This window comes from Thermobia domestica, chromosome 1 (genome assembly GCF_964235325.1).
Source record: "Thermobia domestica chromosome 1, izTheDome1.hap1.1, whole genome shotgun sequence".
Classification (NCBI taxonomy): Eukaryota; Metazoa; Arthropoda; class Insecta; order Zygentoma; family Lepismatidae; genus Thermobia; species Thermobia domestica.
The window spans coordinates 100,296,246-100,311,417 of record NC_137454.1 but is presented as its reverse complement, the minus strand read 5'-3'; the positions used below and the strand labels follow the sequence as shown (position 1 = coordinate 100,311,417).

General features: G+C 37.0%; 1 protein-coding gene across 1 annotated transcript in view; it reads left to right on the top strand.

The window, feature by feature from the left end:
- Positions 1 to 264: 264 nt before the first annotated feature.
- LOC145687685 (annulin-like) overlaps positions 265 to 15,172 on the top strand; it is a 172,884-nt gene continuing 157,976 nt past the window's right edge. The window contains exon 1 of the mRNA XM_081761145.1: positions 265 to 834. Within this exon, the coding sequence (XP_081617271.1) occupies positions 702 to 834 (133 nt within the window). The 5' untranslated portion in view covers positions 265 to 701. The remainder of the gene's footprint in view (positions 835 to 15,172) is intronic.

The following is a 15,172-nucleotide window of genomic DNA, read 5'->3' as shown; positions in this document are numbered from 1 at the left end:
GTTCATAGTAACTGAACTTTGATAGAATCATTAGATATAAGTAAGCTAAACATTATATTAATACGTTTGACACTTATTAATACAAGCGATACAAAAAAATGTTTTAAATGCAGTACATGTGTACTTCGAAACCAGAACACACACTACCGAATCAAAGAGCACAGTGTCATTGGTTACTTGTAGTATAACTGCCAGCCAATAAGAAAGTTGGTTTGATCAAGAGTATACAGTAGCAGACGACAGACGGTCCAAGACCATCAAGCATCAAAAAAGAAATCCTCCACCAGACGCCGCTAGTTTCTGCCGCGCCAGAAGAAAACACCAAGCACGCTGGACTGACTGCATGTGTGAGTAGTGATTACACACACGGCAAGAGACCAGAAAGGATTTGGGTGATAGCAAGAATCTCTAATAAACTGGTTCCTTTTTAGCCACGCCTACGGACAATATCGTCGAGACGAAAACCACAAGCTCTTGTAACTTTATTTTTTCCTCTTTGATCTTCATTTAAAAAGAAAATAAATAAAAAAAAGTGAGCTTGTAGCAGTGTTCTTTATTGTGATTTTAATTATTTTTTTTCTTTCATACGGAGTTTAAATGTGTGGAACTGATTGTCACGTGCGTTTTAATTTAGTTTTGTTCTAAATCAGATTAATTAGTGTTTTCTGTTTTGTTGAAATCAGTGTCAGTAAGAAATAGACATGGGCAATTGCTGTTCGCATTGTGGTTCCAAATTTAGGGCTGTGTTTAAGCCGAATGAAGATTCTGGTGGGATTCCACTGAAGCCAACATCTCCGAAACCAGATGTTCTTCCCAAACCTCCAACCACAATTGGTAAGTATTTCTTTCCTATGTTGACAGTAATGATTTTTTTTTTTTTTTTTTTTGTAGCTGTAAGAATAAGAGTAACAACAAAAACAGCGTTCTTAGGCATCCGCCCATTCTTAGAAATTTTATAAATGGTACATTATCCGTTATAATGGTACATTCTTACAATTGCAGGGAACAGTATGTTGTTCGTTCTTTTGAAGCATCGCTTCAGACTGTTATGTGTTTAAACTGATAATTTATTGCTGCGAATAGAGAATTGTTAAGGGATGACTGTCTTCGACACCGATTTCTGTGTAACTTTAGGAAGGAGGAATGAGGTATATGTGTTTTGTTAGCAAATATATCCAGATTTTAGGATTAGGATTAGGAATTAAAGTTATGAGCTTTCGGCATCTGTGGCCATGTTAGCCTGACATACATATAGGGGATGACGTCCCTCGTTGATCATATTGCCCGGGGATTGGAAAAGAAGAAAAGCATGAGGAACCAAGAAAGTGGCCTGGGATTATTACGTTAGGTACCACCCTGGCATTAACCCAGTGTGAATAAGAAAAATCCCAGGAAAAACCTCATTCAGAATTTCTGACCTGTCACACTTTTCCGACCGAGTGTCCCCACCCGGAATCGAACCCAAGACTGCTTGCACCAAAGGTGAAAGCGTTAGCGACCACGCTACGCAGGGCCACTTCAGATCTTAGAAGACCTAAGCAAACTTTAGAGGGGCTGCACAATCCCTTTCCCTCGGTATCGGCGGCTGTGTTGACAGGTGTTCAATTTATTTGAACTTAACCATAAGATTCTCTCATAACTGTCAGCTCAATTCGTGTATTCACTATTAATAATAATAATAAAAACGCCCATGCGTTTATGATCATCCGCCAATTTAATTTTCTTTGAAGTAGGGATTTAGTTGAATAATATATTAGTCATTGCAATCTTCTCCTCTAAGATTATGCACGAGACAAGATGAATTTTCATAAAGAAATTCAAGAACGAGACATCGATTTCCCAACACATTTTCGAGACAAGACAGGATCAACTCTTCTGTCAAGCGCATTCCTACTCTCCTCTCTCTACCTTCCACATTATCTTGATTGATTGATTCGGATTTACGTCATTTTTCAGCAGATAGACTATATAGAGAGACATCTGGAACCACTATAGTGATTCCATATCCTCTTATAAGAAATCGAACCCGGCAGTAGCGTAGCCAGGATGTGTATTTGGGGGGGGAGGGGCAAGTGCTGTTATAGGTACAAATAGAAAAATTACAAACAAAAAATATATAAAAATTAGAAACATCAAAGTACCAAAGTACATTGTTTGACCTCTTTGGGCGGCAGCCCCTCTGGTCCCCCTTTCTCTACCCTCTGGAACCCGGAATCCCGTACTCCAAAGAAACGTGCTCTCCCGGGACCCCGTGCTCTATTCGCTACACTGGTAATGAGAGCTGAGTTACCTTTCTGTTGTAGATACAAACCTTTCAATGATCGCTCTGCTTTACACGTGAGATTGTCATGTAGGCGCAGGACCAGCTTAACGCCTAAGCCGAGTAGGCTGGAGCATGGGGCGGAATAATTCGCTCCCCCTCCTTCTATATTACAGCATAAATTAATTTTCTTAGTAGAAATTTCGAATATGGGCGTTTTTGCACTATAGTCCATTATATGAGAGTGATCCTGCCGTATAAATGTAGCTATATTGAACATTTGTACTTTCTTTAGCCGCGACTGAGTGCATTATCGACGAAAATTTGATCTTTCTTTATTTACAACAAAATCTATAAGATTTATCAAAATATAAAATGTTCGCCATGTTTTAAAGCAGAATGGGCAACAGTAACACCAGCATCTTCAAATTCGGTACTGGTAAGTACAAATATCTAGTATTTATTTATTTATTTATTTATTTATTGGAAAGGGCAATTTTCGTAGCGTAGTCTAAGAAGTAAATGTATTAATTCGGCCCTGAATAGGCAACCTGAAACCAAAACAATAGAATTCAACTCAGTCTACGTACTAAACAATGGTACTAAAATATTAAATAAATAAATAGATAAATAAATAAATTGAAATGGGTTTAAGAAATTGTATTTTTTATAGTAAACTTACAACAAATTACTGACAAATATACTGTTATTTCGTTACTGTTAAATTACTACAAGGAATTGATTGATACGCACTAGACAAGCGAGGAGTGCTCATTAAACTTGTTGTTGTCACTAATAAGTTAAGTTCTTCTTAAACGTAAATAATTTACCTACTGGAAGAGATGTTCGGCAAACATTTTGTGTAAGGAAACCTGAAAAAAAAATGAAAAAAAGGCTTGTTGAATCTTTAGATCTCTCTGTTGCAACTGTAAGCTGTCAGATGTGTGTTATTTGGGGATCCAGAGGACAATTACCCCCTCCTCCCGAGTTTGACATTTGTATACATTTTAATCCATAAGATAATAATAATAAAATGCCAATTAAAAATCTGAAAATCTACTGACATCTGCGGTTTTGCCCCCCCCCCCTCTTCCACGCAAAATTGGCTTGTATGGCTTCATAGTTGCAGTCTCACATCCATCTGTTTCCAGTACACTTCGTTTTCAGTTTGAGACAAAGAAAAGTTTCGTGTTGTCTTAAAATCACAAGATAACTTAGGAGCTACTTTAATTAAGGAGTAGCAGACACATATTTTGACCACCACCCCCACCTAGAAACTATCTGAACTATTCCCCCCGAGAATGCTTGTTTACCCCTGGCAAATCACGTTTAGTGATAGAAAGTTAGTACGGATTGTCTACTGGTCTTTGCCCTTTCATGCTATTTTAATCTACTTGCTATATATCGAAATGTAATATGTAAACTATTCATTTTTGGCTTCTAAATTTTATACGGATACTATAATTTGCGTTTTCTTTTCTTCTGTTTTCACCGCCTTCCAGTTTAAATGTTTCATTGTGTATAGGAGGGTTGTCAACCATCCCGATTCTGTCGGGACTGTACCGATTTCTGACTTATTTGTCCCGCGTCCCGACCGGACGCTCGTTGGGACGCATATTGTCCCGATTTAACGATTTTCAAAGTTATTTAATATTTTATTGGGCTACTCTTACAAAGGAATGACTTATTCTTCTACACACACAGTTTTATGTATAGAATCAATTCAACAAATTTGTGTTTTAAATTGACTCATGAAAAAAATAGCAGCTCGTCTTTAAATTAAATTATAGTTAATCTCTAATTGTCTTGAGTTGATAATCCAGCCGATTATGATGATAGTTGGTATATTTTATGCAGGAAAATAAAAAAAAAAAATTGCCGCATTCATTCAGGTTCGTGTTTTTCAGCCGATTATTTACATTCTTTTCAACGACTCGCCGTACGAATCTCCGGGGGGGAAGGGGGGCTCCAACACCGATTGTCCTATCCCGATTTTTTCTTAAGGAAAGTTGGCAACCCTGGTGTATAGATTGTTATTTGCATTCCCTTCTCATATCTTTCGGTCCATTATCGGCGGTGAATTTGAATGTTGATTTTGTACTATTAAAGATACTTTCAGTCTACAGTATACTTAAACACATTCGGGAAGGTTGGGTGTGGGTATCTCCGACGAAACAGGACCTACAGTAAATTTAGTTTTTATTCCTATGTTTAATAAGTTTTTTTATTACTGTTTCAGATAATCGTAATTGTGTAATCGTTGGGGGAGACACAAAGAGGAAGGAAGTTGTCATTCTCTCATTTTGACTTATTGCACGTTCAGACATCTGTGATCTTGTTGGATCTCAGTTCATCTCTCCAAATATCAATAACCTAATTCACACACTGGACTATTAGAGTCGATTGTACTGTCCACATGGCACTCACAAGTAAGAGCCTTTGGTCAGACATAGCCCTTCCTTCTTATTCCGAACACCGACATGTTATTTGCAATTTAAGGCTTCCGCAAATAGGCCATCTAAACATGAAATCAGAAGAAAGAAATTATTAAGGTATTTCAGGTAGGGTCATGGGTGTTATTCCTTTGTAAAGTCAGAAATATTAAGTATAGGTTTGAGGTATAAGAAATGATAACTGAAACCTATACTTAATATTATTTCTAACTGTACCAATCAGTAGTTTCATGTCAGATTTTCCTAGAGGGGGCAAGATTCTCCACTCATATAAGAACTTCACGTTTTTAAGAGTATATTACTATACAATTAATGAAAGCGTGCGTATTTTTAAAACCCAGGGGAAGGGGCAATTACCTCTTCCTGCTCTCTCAAATGACGCCCCAGGTACTCATCATCTTTGTCAGTAAACTAAGTAAATGATGATGTAGTATGAAACTTTCAAATGTCACTTGGTGATACCGAATGCCCTTTACCTAATTCCGCTCTGCAGAACTTAATGTTTATTGAAAACATAATTTATAGACTGACGGAGACTGGACCAAGCTGGAACTGAACGTTAGATTATAGCATCAAAAGCGAGGTATCCGAGTACCTAGTGTTTAGTATTCCTTATTTCTCTGATTCCCAATGAACAACCTTTGATAGCAGGGGGGCGCGGTGGCTCAGTGGTAGAGCGTTCACCTCCGGTGCTTGGGGTCTTTGGTTCGATCCCAGCTCGCGCCGTGTGGACTTTGTGGTGGACAAACACCGTGCTTGTGGGTTTTTTTCGGGGTTTTCCCGTTTCCTTCCACTTTGTTCATTCCACCATTTCATTCATTTCTCATCATCACCGTCTCCTTTAGCCTAACCGACATAATCGTGGGACGTAAACCTTAAAGATTTCACTTCATTTCAACCTTTGATAGTCTACGTTAGTTTACATTTCATATTACGGCGGTCGTATGCCTACACTGAAACAGTAAATAGGGCATTAAGAATTAGATTTCTGGGCTTTTGGCGTCTATGGCCATGTTAGCCTTTTACGATGAGGGATGACTTCGCTCAGTGATCACACTATCCGAGGAATGGGAACGAAGAAAGGGTTGGGAAAGAAAGGAAGCGGCCATTTATCTGGTATGAATGAGGAAAACCCAAGAAAACCTGATTTAAGAAGGCTGTCCTGGAAAAGCTTTTATACTTTTTCGATCGAGTGTTCCCACCAGGAATCGAAACCGAGACCGCTCGCACCAAAGACGAGAGTGCTAGCGACTATGCTACATGGAGGAGGGGGGACACGAAGCAGTAAGCAAAAGTTATTCCTACCTACTAATTTCTTCTACATTATTATTCATATTTATAACTCCACTTGTTCTTCCATATTCTCAGTTGTAATAATAATAATAATAATAATAATAATAATAATAATAATAATAATAATAATAATAATAATAATAATTATTATTATTATTATTATTATTATTATTATTATTATTATTATTATTATTATTATTATTATTATTATTATTATTATTATTATTTCATTTTTGCGAATTGACTGGGATGATGCACTGTTGAGAAAGAGAGAGAACGAGAGAGCAGCAAAATATTGACTTCTGCAGTTGCATTTGTTAGTTTACCCGTATGATTGACATTTATTCGGCGTTGCACGTCTCGTGAATATTCCACATTCAACTACCGGTCTGTCGAGTTTTAAGTATTGACTTGATCGTGTTACACATTCACTAAACTCGATTCACAAATAGTAACCATTATGCTAATTCTAATAGGCTACAGTGTACGTGGGTTTCCTCGGGGTTCTCCCGTTTCCTCCCACTTTCTTCATTCCATCATTTCATTCATTACTCATCATCACCGTCTACTTTACCCTAACCGGCATAACCGTGGGACGTAAAACTCAAAGATTTCATTTCATTTCATTTTTCTAATAGGCTATCTTGTTTGTCAGCGTACTGAAAATTACATTAGAAATTCATGGAACAATTAAACTGTATTCAGAAAATAAATGTCATAACAACTCAACATTTTAACCTCTTGAATCATGACAGCATCAAATGATGCCTCATATTTGGCTGGAACTATTTATTCTTCCTTAAATAAAAACATGTTCCTTTCCTACACGAAAATATCATTAGGTGCCAAGAGAGTTCTCAGTACTACCAAGAAGTCTCAGTCCTTTGTGTTTCTCTTATTTTTCCTTGCCACTGCAATGCAGTTATCTTACAATTAATAATCCATGCGAAAAGAGATTAATAAAAATAATTCTTTTATCTATAGGAATAGGAGCATGGTTGTTCAGTGATAGAGCGCTTACCTCTGGTGCAAAGGAACTTGGTTCCATCTCAGGTCATTTGCTTTTGTAATAGGCAACATTGTGTTCGTTAGTCTTCTCAGTACTACCATTTTCTTCTACATTCTCATTTTACCAATTCTTTCCATCAGTGGCGTGCGCAGAAGTTCCTCAAGAGACGAGTTCAAGTTCCCAAGTTCATATAATTTCAGGTGTTTGTATATATGTAACGTAAATGTTTATTTTCGTATATCGTCTTACTCAAGGAAGGGAGAGGGATTAAAACTGTGAAACTCCACGTTGCGTACGCCACTGCTTTCCATAATCCTGTGACGACTTCAGGAATTGGCGCTCTAGACTGAAGGAGCTACGAAACTTATCTCCAGTGCCATAACGCTCTTAATACTTATCATTAGTGCCGCTTACCAGTATTTTTGCAGTATTAACATTTTTTACTACGTATTTTGAAAGCCCTGCCCCCCCAAAAGGGGGAGACTAAGGTATCTGTAGGGATCGGTCACTTTTGGTTGATTGATTGATTAAATAGCTTTTTGTGTCTCTTTTCAATACCAAATCCATGCGAGATGAAACCCTCCTTTTTTAAAGTGAATTCCGAAACATTACTCGGATTTGTATGCGAGGTATCAAATCGAATCTGGAGCAACGCACCCAAAAAGTATACACCTTAGTGGCCCATGCCACTAAGTATCTTGACTGCACTAAGTATCTTTTCCCTGTAAAGACCCTTAAAAGTCAATGTTTAAGTTTATATACTACTGAAAAGGTACTGATTGATTGATTGATTTTGAGTTTAACGTCCCTTTCAGCAGCGATGCTGTATGAGATTTGGACCTACTGATTAACGTGGAATCCGAATAACATGATCTTCCGCCGGGAATCGAACCCGGGTCTCCCATGCCAAAGACGCGTATGCTAACCGCTTAGCCACGGAGGAGCTCTGAAAAGGTACTGTCGTGTAATATATTTATTCTGTTCAGCCCCGGGATCGAATCCAGATGAGATACGGAATTTTTGGTCTTGAATTGTGAGGCATTTGAGAAATTATTAGAAAGCCAGAAGTTGATATGCTACCCATCTGAAAACCGCTTGGGACACCATAACCTTCCTTGAACTATAATATCAAGTAACTTAGATAGAAATCCAGGATTTTGTGTCTTATACGAACCAAATACCTATGAGTGTACACTTTTAATATCGTTTAGACAATAGAAAACGTCATCAAGTATTCTAATAATTAAAAGCTCTTGTTTTTGATAAACGTATTCTATGAACGTCGAAGATTAAGCGTACCTTCTTCAGATATATCAACAGAACACGGAAGGGCGTGCCTAAAATATTGTTTAGTTAGTATATCTACAGTACACACTACATTAACATCCGTCTGCATCGACGTCTAGAATACTTGATACTTCAAACCTAATTTGGTTATCATGGGAAAATGTTTGGTCTCTCTCTCTCTGAAGTGTGAAGTTGCTTGTTTAACTTGGCTCGTCACACAACACGGAAGATGAAAAGATGCTTTCGTGGTCGGAACATTTTGGATCTGCCGCAAACATTTGAGACAGATTCTGTTCTTTTAGTTAAAATTAACGTTGACAGTTGGGTTTCCAGTTTCTCTACATTAAAAAAAAAAAAAATCTTTATTTGCACACATTACACTAGTTCTCTCCAGATTCTTACATCATCATTTAGAAATTTTAAAAACCGCTGTCAAACATTAAAAAGGAAGTTTCGTAATAGTTAATAGTCGAATGATTAGCATTCGTCCAGTAGCGTTGGAAGAAATATTTCTTGGGGGGAAGATCTACGTTAATAAATTCCGTATCATAAATTTGAAAGGTGATTATGCATACCAAAATACGAAAAAATGTTCGTTGTATGAACATATGCCCTAAACCGCATAATTTCCGAGCGAGAGACTTGCGAAAATGGGAACAAAACACGCTTAATGATTGCATAAAGGATTCTCCAAAAGTCTCTGAAGTAAATGTGGATGGAAATAAACATAGGGGAAAGGGAGCTTTGCTACGACATCGGAATTCGTTGTCGCCAAGTGGATATCATATTCAACTTTAACATGGCGAGTTATGAATATTGTGGGTGGTTGCATAACCACAGGGGAGACCTCACTATGTAGACAAGCAACGATTCTCGCAATTCCGAGATCACTCATAGGCCACGGCTGAATTGTAGCATATGCCTGTTATATGTGGGAGGTAGACACGTACGCATTAATTTATTTCGGAAGGGGTCCAAAACTTTCGGGGAGAGGGTCCAAATTCAATATGAGGATAAATTATAGCCTATTATAATTTATAAAATCATCCCTAAAATTAGCCTAAATTTACAGAAAAGTTGAGATTTCGGGAGGTCCAAACCTTCAGAATCCACCCACTGCTTATGCCCCTGGGCTGGTGTATCTCATCTCTCAAGATACACAGCTCGGAACTTGCTTTTCTCCCATTTTTGCGGAAACTATACGATTTAGGGGCCGTCAAGTATGAAATATGACGTAACTCGGCGATCACACTATCCGAGGAAAGTGAAGGAAAAAAGAATTGGGGCAGGAAGGAAGCGCCCGAGATCTATGTGTTAGGTGCCATTCGGCCAGTTGCCTAGTGAATGAAGAAAACTCGGGAAAACCTCACTCAAGATGACTGGCCTGTAGAAGCTCTTGCACTTTTAGACCGAGTGTACCCTAACTGAAATTTAAAAATAAATAAATAAATAAATAATGCTGATGAGAGCGTAGACTCTTAATATTTCTTGCTCATGACTGTATGCAACCGGGATGAAGTCAGAAGTTGGTCGGGCTGCCTAAAGTCAAGGCGATTTTAGTGCAGTATTTGTTGATTTAGCGTAGCGTATGTTATTCCCTACTGTATAGGCAAATAGACCAAAGAGGAATCGAAGTTTTCTTGTATAGTTAAACGGATAACGTACCAACATACCTTCGGCGCAGAAGACCCGGATTCGATTTTTGGTGGGAGCTCATTGTGGTTCGGATTCCACGTTAAACTATAGTTTTATGTCTTTGGATAGAACATTGGTGTTGAAAAGGAACGTCAAACTCAAGAGCAAAGAAACCAATCCAAAAAGAAATCGAATCCGAACCACACGTCTGAAGAGAAACTTGTGAGAAGGCGCATTGCTTTGTTTCCAAACTACAAATATAGCTGCGAAATTAAAGACAATAAACGAACATAGTTTTCAGTTTTAACATTGATTTATCTTTATTTCTTTTAAAGCTACAATTACCTACCATCTTTAAATATAAATAGTAAATGGGACCGCGGCGGGTTACTGGTAGAACTCTCACCTCTGGTGCGTGGGGTACCTAGTTCAATCCGAGTCCACGCCAAATGGCTTTTGTAGTTTCCAAACATCGTCTGCTTGGGTTTTATCGGGGTTTTCCCGTTTCATTCTACTTTCTTCATTCTAGCATTATCATATATTTCGGATGCTAAACTGAATAATAATAATAATAATAATAATAATAATAATAATAATAATAATAATAATAATAATAATAATAATAATAATAATAATAATAATAATAAAGTTATTCTTTTAAAAATCAGAGGAATAGTTATAACTCATCTTAGAAACAAAAATCAAAAGATTATTATGTTTATTTCTTCACAGAAGAAAAGTAACATTAAACATATATAATAAAATCGTAAATTCTGTAGATATTGCAAACATCTCGTACTCCACTAAATGATGGTATCCTGACACTATTTAATGATTGGCTAAGGTAACATATTATCGTTGATTTAACGAGATAATTTATACTGTGATTGTCAGGATCAAATTTTGGTTTTCAAACACAAAATCGCCTATTTGTGATGACACATTATCATTATACGAGGACTGCGATGTTTAAGGGTTCCACTCATAAGAAGAATGGGCCAAGGATACCATTAAACGCCTTTTAATGTCAGTTTGCACGGAAAACACGTGTGTGTTAATAACTTTTTTCTCTCTTTTCACTCTCTGATGGTTCATAAAATGCAGTCAAGGGTCAAACAGATTGTTAAACTAGAATGCCCATTATTCATCGACAATATATCTAAATCGACAATTGAATATTCTATATTCATATACGCACTTGCATCAATTTCGCAAAGGATAAAGCATATGTTGCAACATTATAATTCATATATCAATACAGTTGTCATATTGGTGTCAGAGGTATGTATAGACGTATGTGTGTGTGCGTGTATGTGTGTGTATGTGTGAGTGTGTGTACACTAGTTGCCAGAGCTATGCAATGAACCTGCTGGGAGATTTGTAGTCTTTAAAAGCGTTCTGACTCATGACTTGAACAAGTCCATTAATATTGCACGTTCTTAATGCAAGGAAACGTCTTAAGGTTTACCTTGAATATTAACATGTTACCTATAATTTGTTATTTAGTGTAACTATGGCATTTTTTGTGAAGTTGTTGCGAGCGTTGTGGCTCAGTGGTAGAGCGTTTACCTCTGGATCTCTGGTTCGATTCCCGGCCAACCAAGTTAAGTTTGTGGTGGTCAACATCGTGCTCGTGGGTTTTCTCGGCGTACTCCCGTTTCCTCCCACTTTCTTATTTAACCATTTCTTCCATCATCATTCCACTTGCTTTAATCATCGCCTCCCTTAGCTTAAAGAACATAATCGTGGGACGTTAAAACTCAAAGATTTAATTTCATTTTGTGAAGTTGTTGAGCAAACGAAGTTAGTGGTTAGCATTCTGGCTTCACTATCGGAAAATCCTGAGTTTGAATCCGATGGTCACCTTCCTAATTGGAGTAATTTTTTTTCTAACAATTTCCTCAGTTCTGGTAAACGCATTGGTATCATTTTTGATAAAATGCTGGCTTGATTTTTTCTACTTCTCCCTCGGTTATTGTTGTTGATTGTAATTCCAGTGCAAACTAACCTCACAGAGTGGTCTACGTTAAGGTTTGTTAATTAAATGAATAGTTAATGAAGTTGAATGAGCCCTTAAAGATAAGATTTTTTTTCCAGTTGAATCAATTTTAAAAGTTAATACTTCTTCCGGACTTTAACCTGAGCCCATGCCTAATCAAGAATTGCTTGGAAACTAGACATTGTATATTATGAGTATCAATGGGTATTCTGCACAGAAACCTACTCTATTTGCCTAACAGCCACTAGGCTAGCAAAAAGGATTAAAGTGAGTAGTTTCTTTTCTTTAGGGTTTAAAAGTACACTACAAGCTCAAAAGTAAGGTGTTGCAGTGTATGATAGATAGAGAAAAGATCATAATACCATTTATACAAGAAATGAGTATGATAATGGATATATTAGCATGATATTTGTTTGCATAAATCTGTCTGATGGCTTGTGTTGTGAAAAGTCAAAATCCTAACAGAGGTACGATCAACTATAACCCCAAAACTTTTTTGGAGAAAACGGAGAAGGTTTCATTGAAAACTGAAACTGTTTTTGAAGAAAACCGAAATCAATTTTGTTGAGACAGAACCATTTTTTTTTTTTGAGTAAACCCGAAATGTCGGTTTTTTCCGTTTTCAGGTTTGCTAGAAACCGGTTTAACCTATCTCTAGTACTGATACTTTTTTTAATGTTGTTTCTTGTCAATAACTTCGGAGCGAGTTTTACTTAATGGAAGTCTAATGCAAACTTCTTTCACATACACGTAAAGGGAAGGGCAGTAAGTAGCGTGTGCACTATTTCATTTCGGGGCTGTTGAAACTCTCAAGTTGTATACTATATTAATGTGGTAAATGTTTATTTTTTCATACCTTGTTCAAAGAGCAGTTGAAACACGAACTCTTCCTCCGTTTGCGTATGCCACCGTTGTACAGCAATGAAAACTGCATTCCAATTTGTCAATCTGTTTGGAATTTATAGACAAGTCATTTCTAATCGAAAGTCATCAATAAAGTGGATATTTTCAAGTATCTAGGATCAAACGAAAACCATATTCACGAAAGAATTAAATGTCGACCAAAAGCATGGAATCCGTGTTATTATTCAGTTCAAAAGCTCTTGTCTTCGCGAATTCTATCAAAGTATACATAAAACGATAATCATGCCTGTTGAAACATGGTCGCTTACTCTAAGGGAAGAACATTGAATATATTTGAGAACAAGATCCTGAGGCGAATATTCGGACCGAAGAAGAACAGGAATGGGGAATGGCGGAAACTTCATAGCAAGGAACTACATAATTTATACGGTTTACCGAACATTGTTAGTCATCAAATCTCGGGGGCAGGTCATGTAGCCAGGATGGAAGAAAGTAGGAACGCTTTCAAAGTCTTTACTGAAGACCAATCGGAAAACGACCATTAGGAAAACCTAGGCGCAGATGGGAGGAAAATATTAAGATGGATCTCGCAGAAATAGGAATATAAAGTAGAAACTGGGTCCAGTTGGCTAAGGATAGAAGTCAATGGAGAGCTTTTGTGAACGTGATATTTAACCTGTGGGTTCCATAGGCCATAGAATTAATTAGTTAGTCATTTCTAAAAGTCAAGAGAAAAAGTGGACGATAAAATTAAAAGCAGTACATGATTCTCTAAATATGTGGCCGGTTAGAGTACGCGCCTTTGGCGTGGGAAACCTGGGTTCGATTCCTGGCAAGAGCTCATGTGGTTCGGATTCTACGTTAATCAGTAGGTCCTGTCTAACTTCGCTGCTGAAAGGGGCCTTAAAATCTACTCAAAGCCAAGTATGTGGCCTAACTAAATGGTGGCGAACTTAACAGGTTCTACTGTATTTATGATATGTAAAACGATAATATGACCATGAATCTCTTTAATTTTCTCATCTATTAGCACACAGGCAGTCAAAGTGATAAGGACCGGCTTTGCATTTTGCTATTGTATATTCTATGCACAATATTTTAAATATGAGCATAATATAGTACAGTAATATAGGCAAAAAGGCAAAACTTCTAAAAAGAAACAGATATTGACATAAAATAGATGAAAAATAGACAATATAAAATGGTGTGGAATTTGTATTTTTTTCATGCTTTGTGTATATGTACTGTTAACTTTTCTATTCTTCCCTATTCGTTCATTCACATAAAACAAGCATTATTGTAAACTACCTATGTTTCATACTTCAGCTGCTGATAGCGAAGATGGATACTAAAACCATATTTAAACAGAATAGAGGTGTGAATCTTTGCGCTATGATGTTCGGTTTCCTTCTTGCATACTTTAAATCCAATATCTCTATGATTGGATAAGATCAGGACCGAAACTTTGGGATTTAATCCGTTTCAAATGGTCTTTAGACACGACCTACCTGTCTTTATAAACGCATTTATTTAAAATAAATAATTTTAAAAAAAAGTTAAGTCGACAGACATGTTAAATGGAATAGACTGAACCACTGCCTAGGTTTGAGTACCTCGTACACATGCTAATCATACCCACAGCCAGATGGAGAGAGGTTGGGCTAAGCATTTAACTGCAGAGAACGCCATACGTGAAGGAATGTAGAGCCAAGGGCTTTAAATTCATTCAATGCCAATCCAACACTGAAATAGTAGGCTACCGAGCTTGAAATAAAAGGAAATTTTAATAAGAAAAAATACAACAATAATTGGCGTCTCTAGAGGAGATACGGAGGGACAAGATATCTGAGGAATGTTACTTATACTTATTTTGTTGAAACAGTCTCATCACAGCAATGTTAAATGAGTAGGTGTACCTTTTTAAAAAGAAAAGTTTGAAACAATACTTAATTGATATGTGCTGTATCCAGTATTCTTTAAAATGCTTGTTGAAGAAGTTTTGAAGAGTGCTTGTACTTTACTTCTCGACATATAAAAGAAGCTCTGACTGACTGATAGACCATACGCCTAGGCCAAACTGTTAAACTAGAAACCTGAAATTTGCGCAGTAAATGAAATTCATGACGTAAAGTACCACTTAGGAAGAATTTTTGAAAATTCCATATGGACTGAAGGAGAGGGAAATGGATGATTGCAGCTATTTTAATAATATGTCCATATCTCGGAACCCCTAAAGGTTAGAGACGTGATTTGTGTAATTTAAACTTTTCATTTAAAATACTGTGCGATCTCGATAATTCGAAGATATAAATAGCGGCTGCATCATCAGGATTTAGTGAGTTTACAACTGTCTTCACTTGATTTAAGTTTAC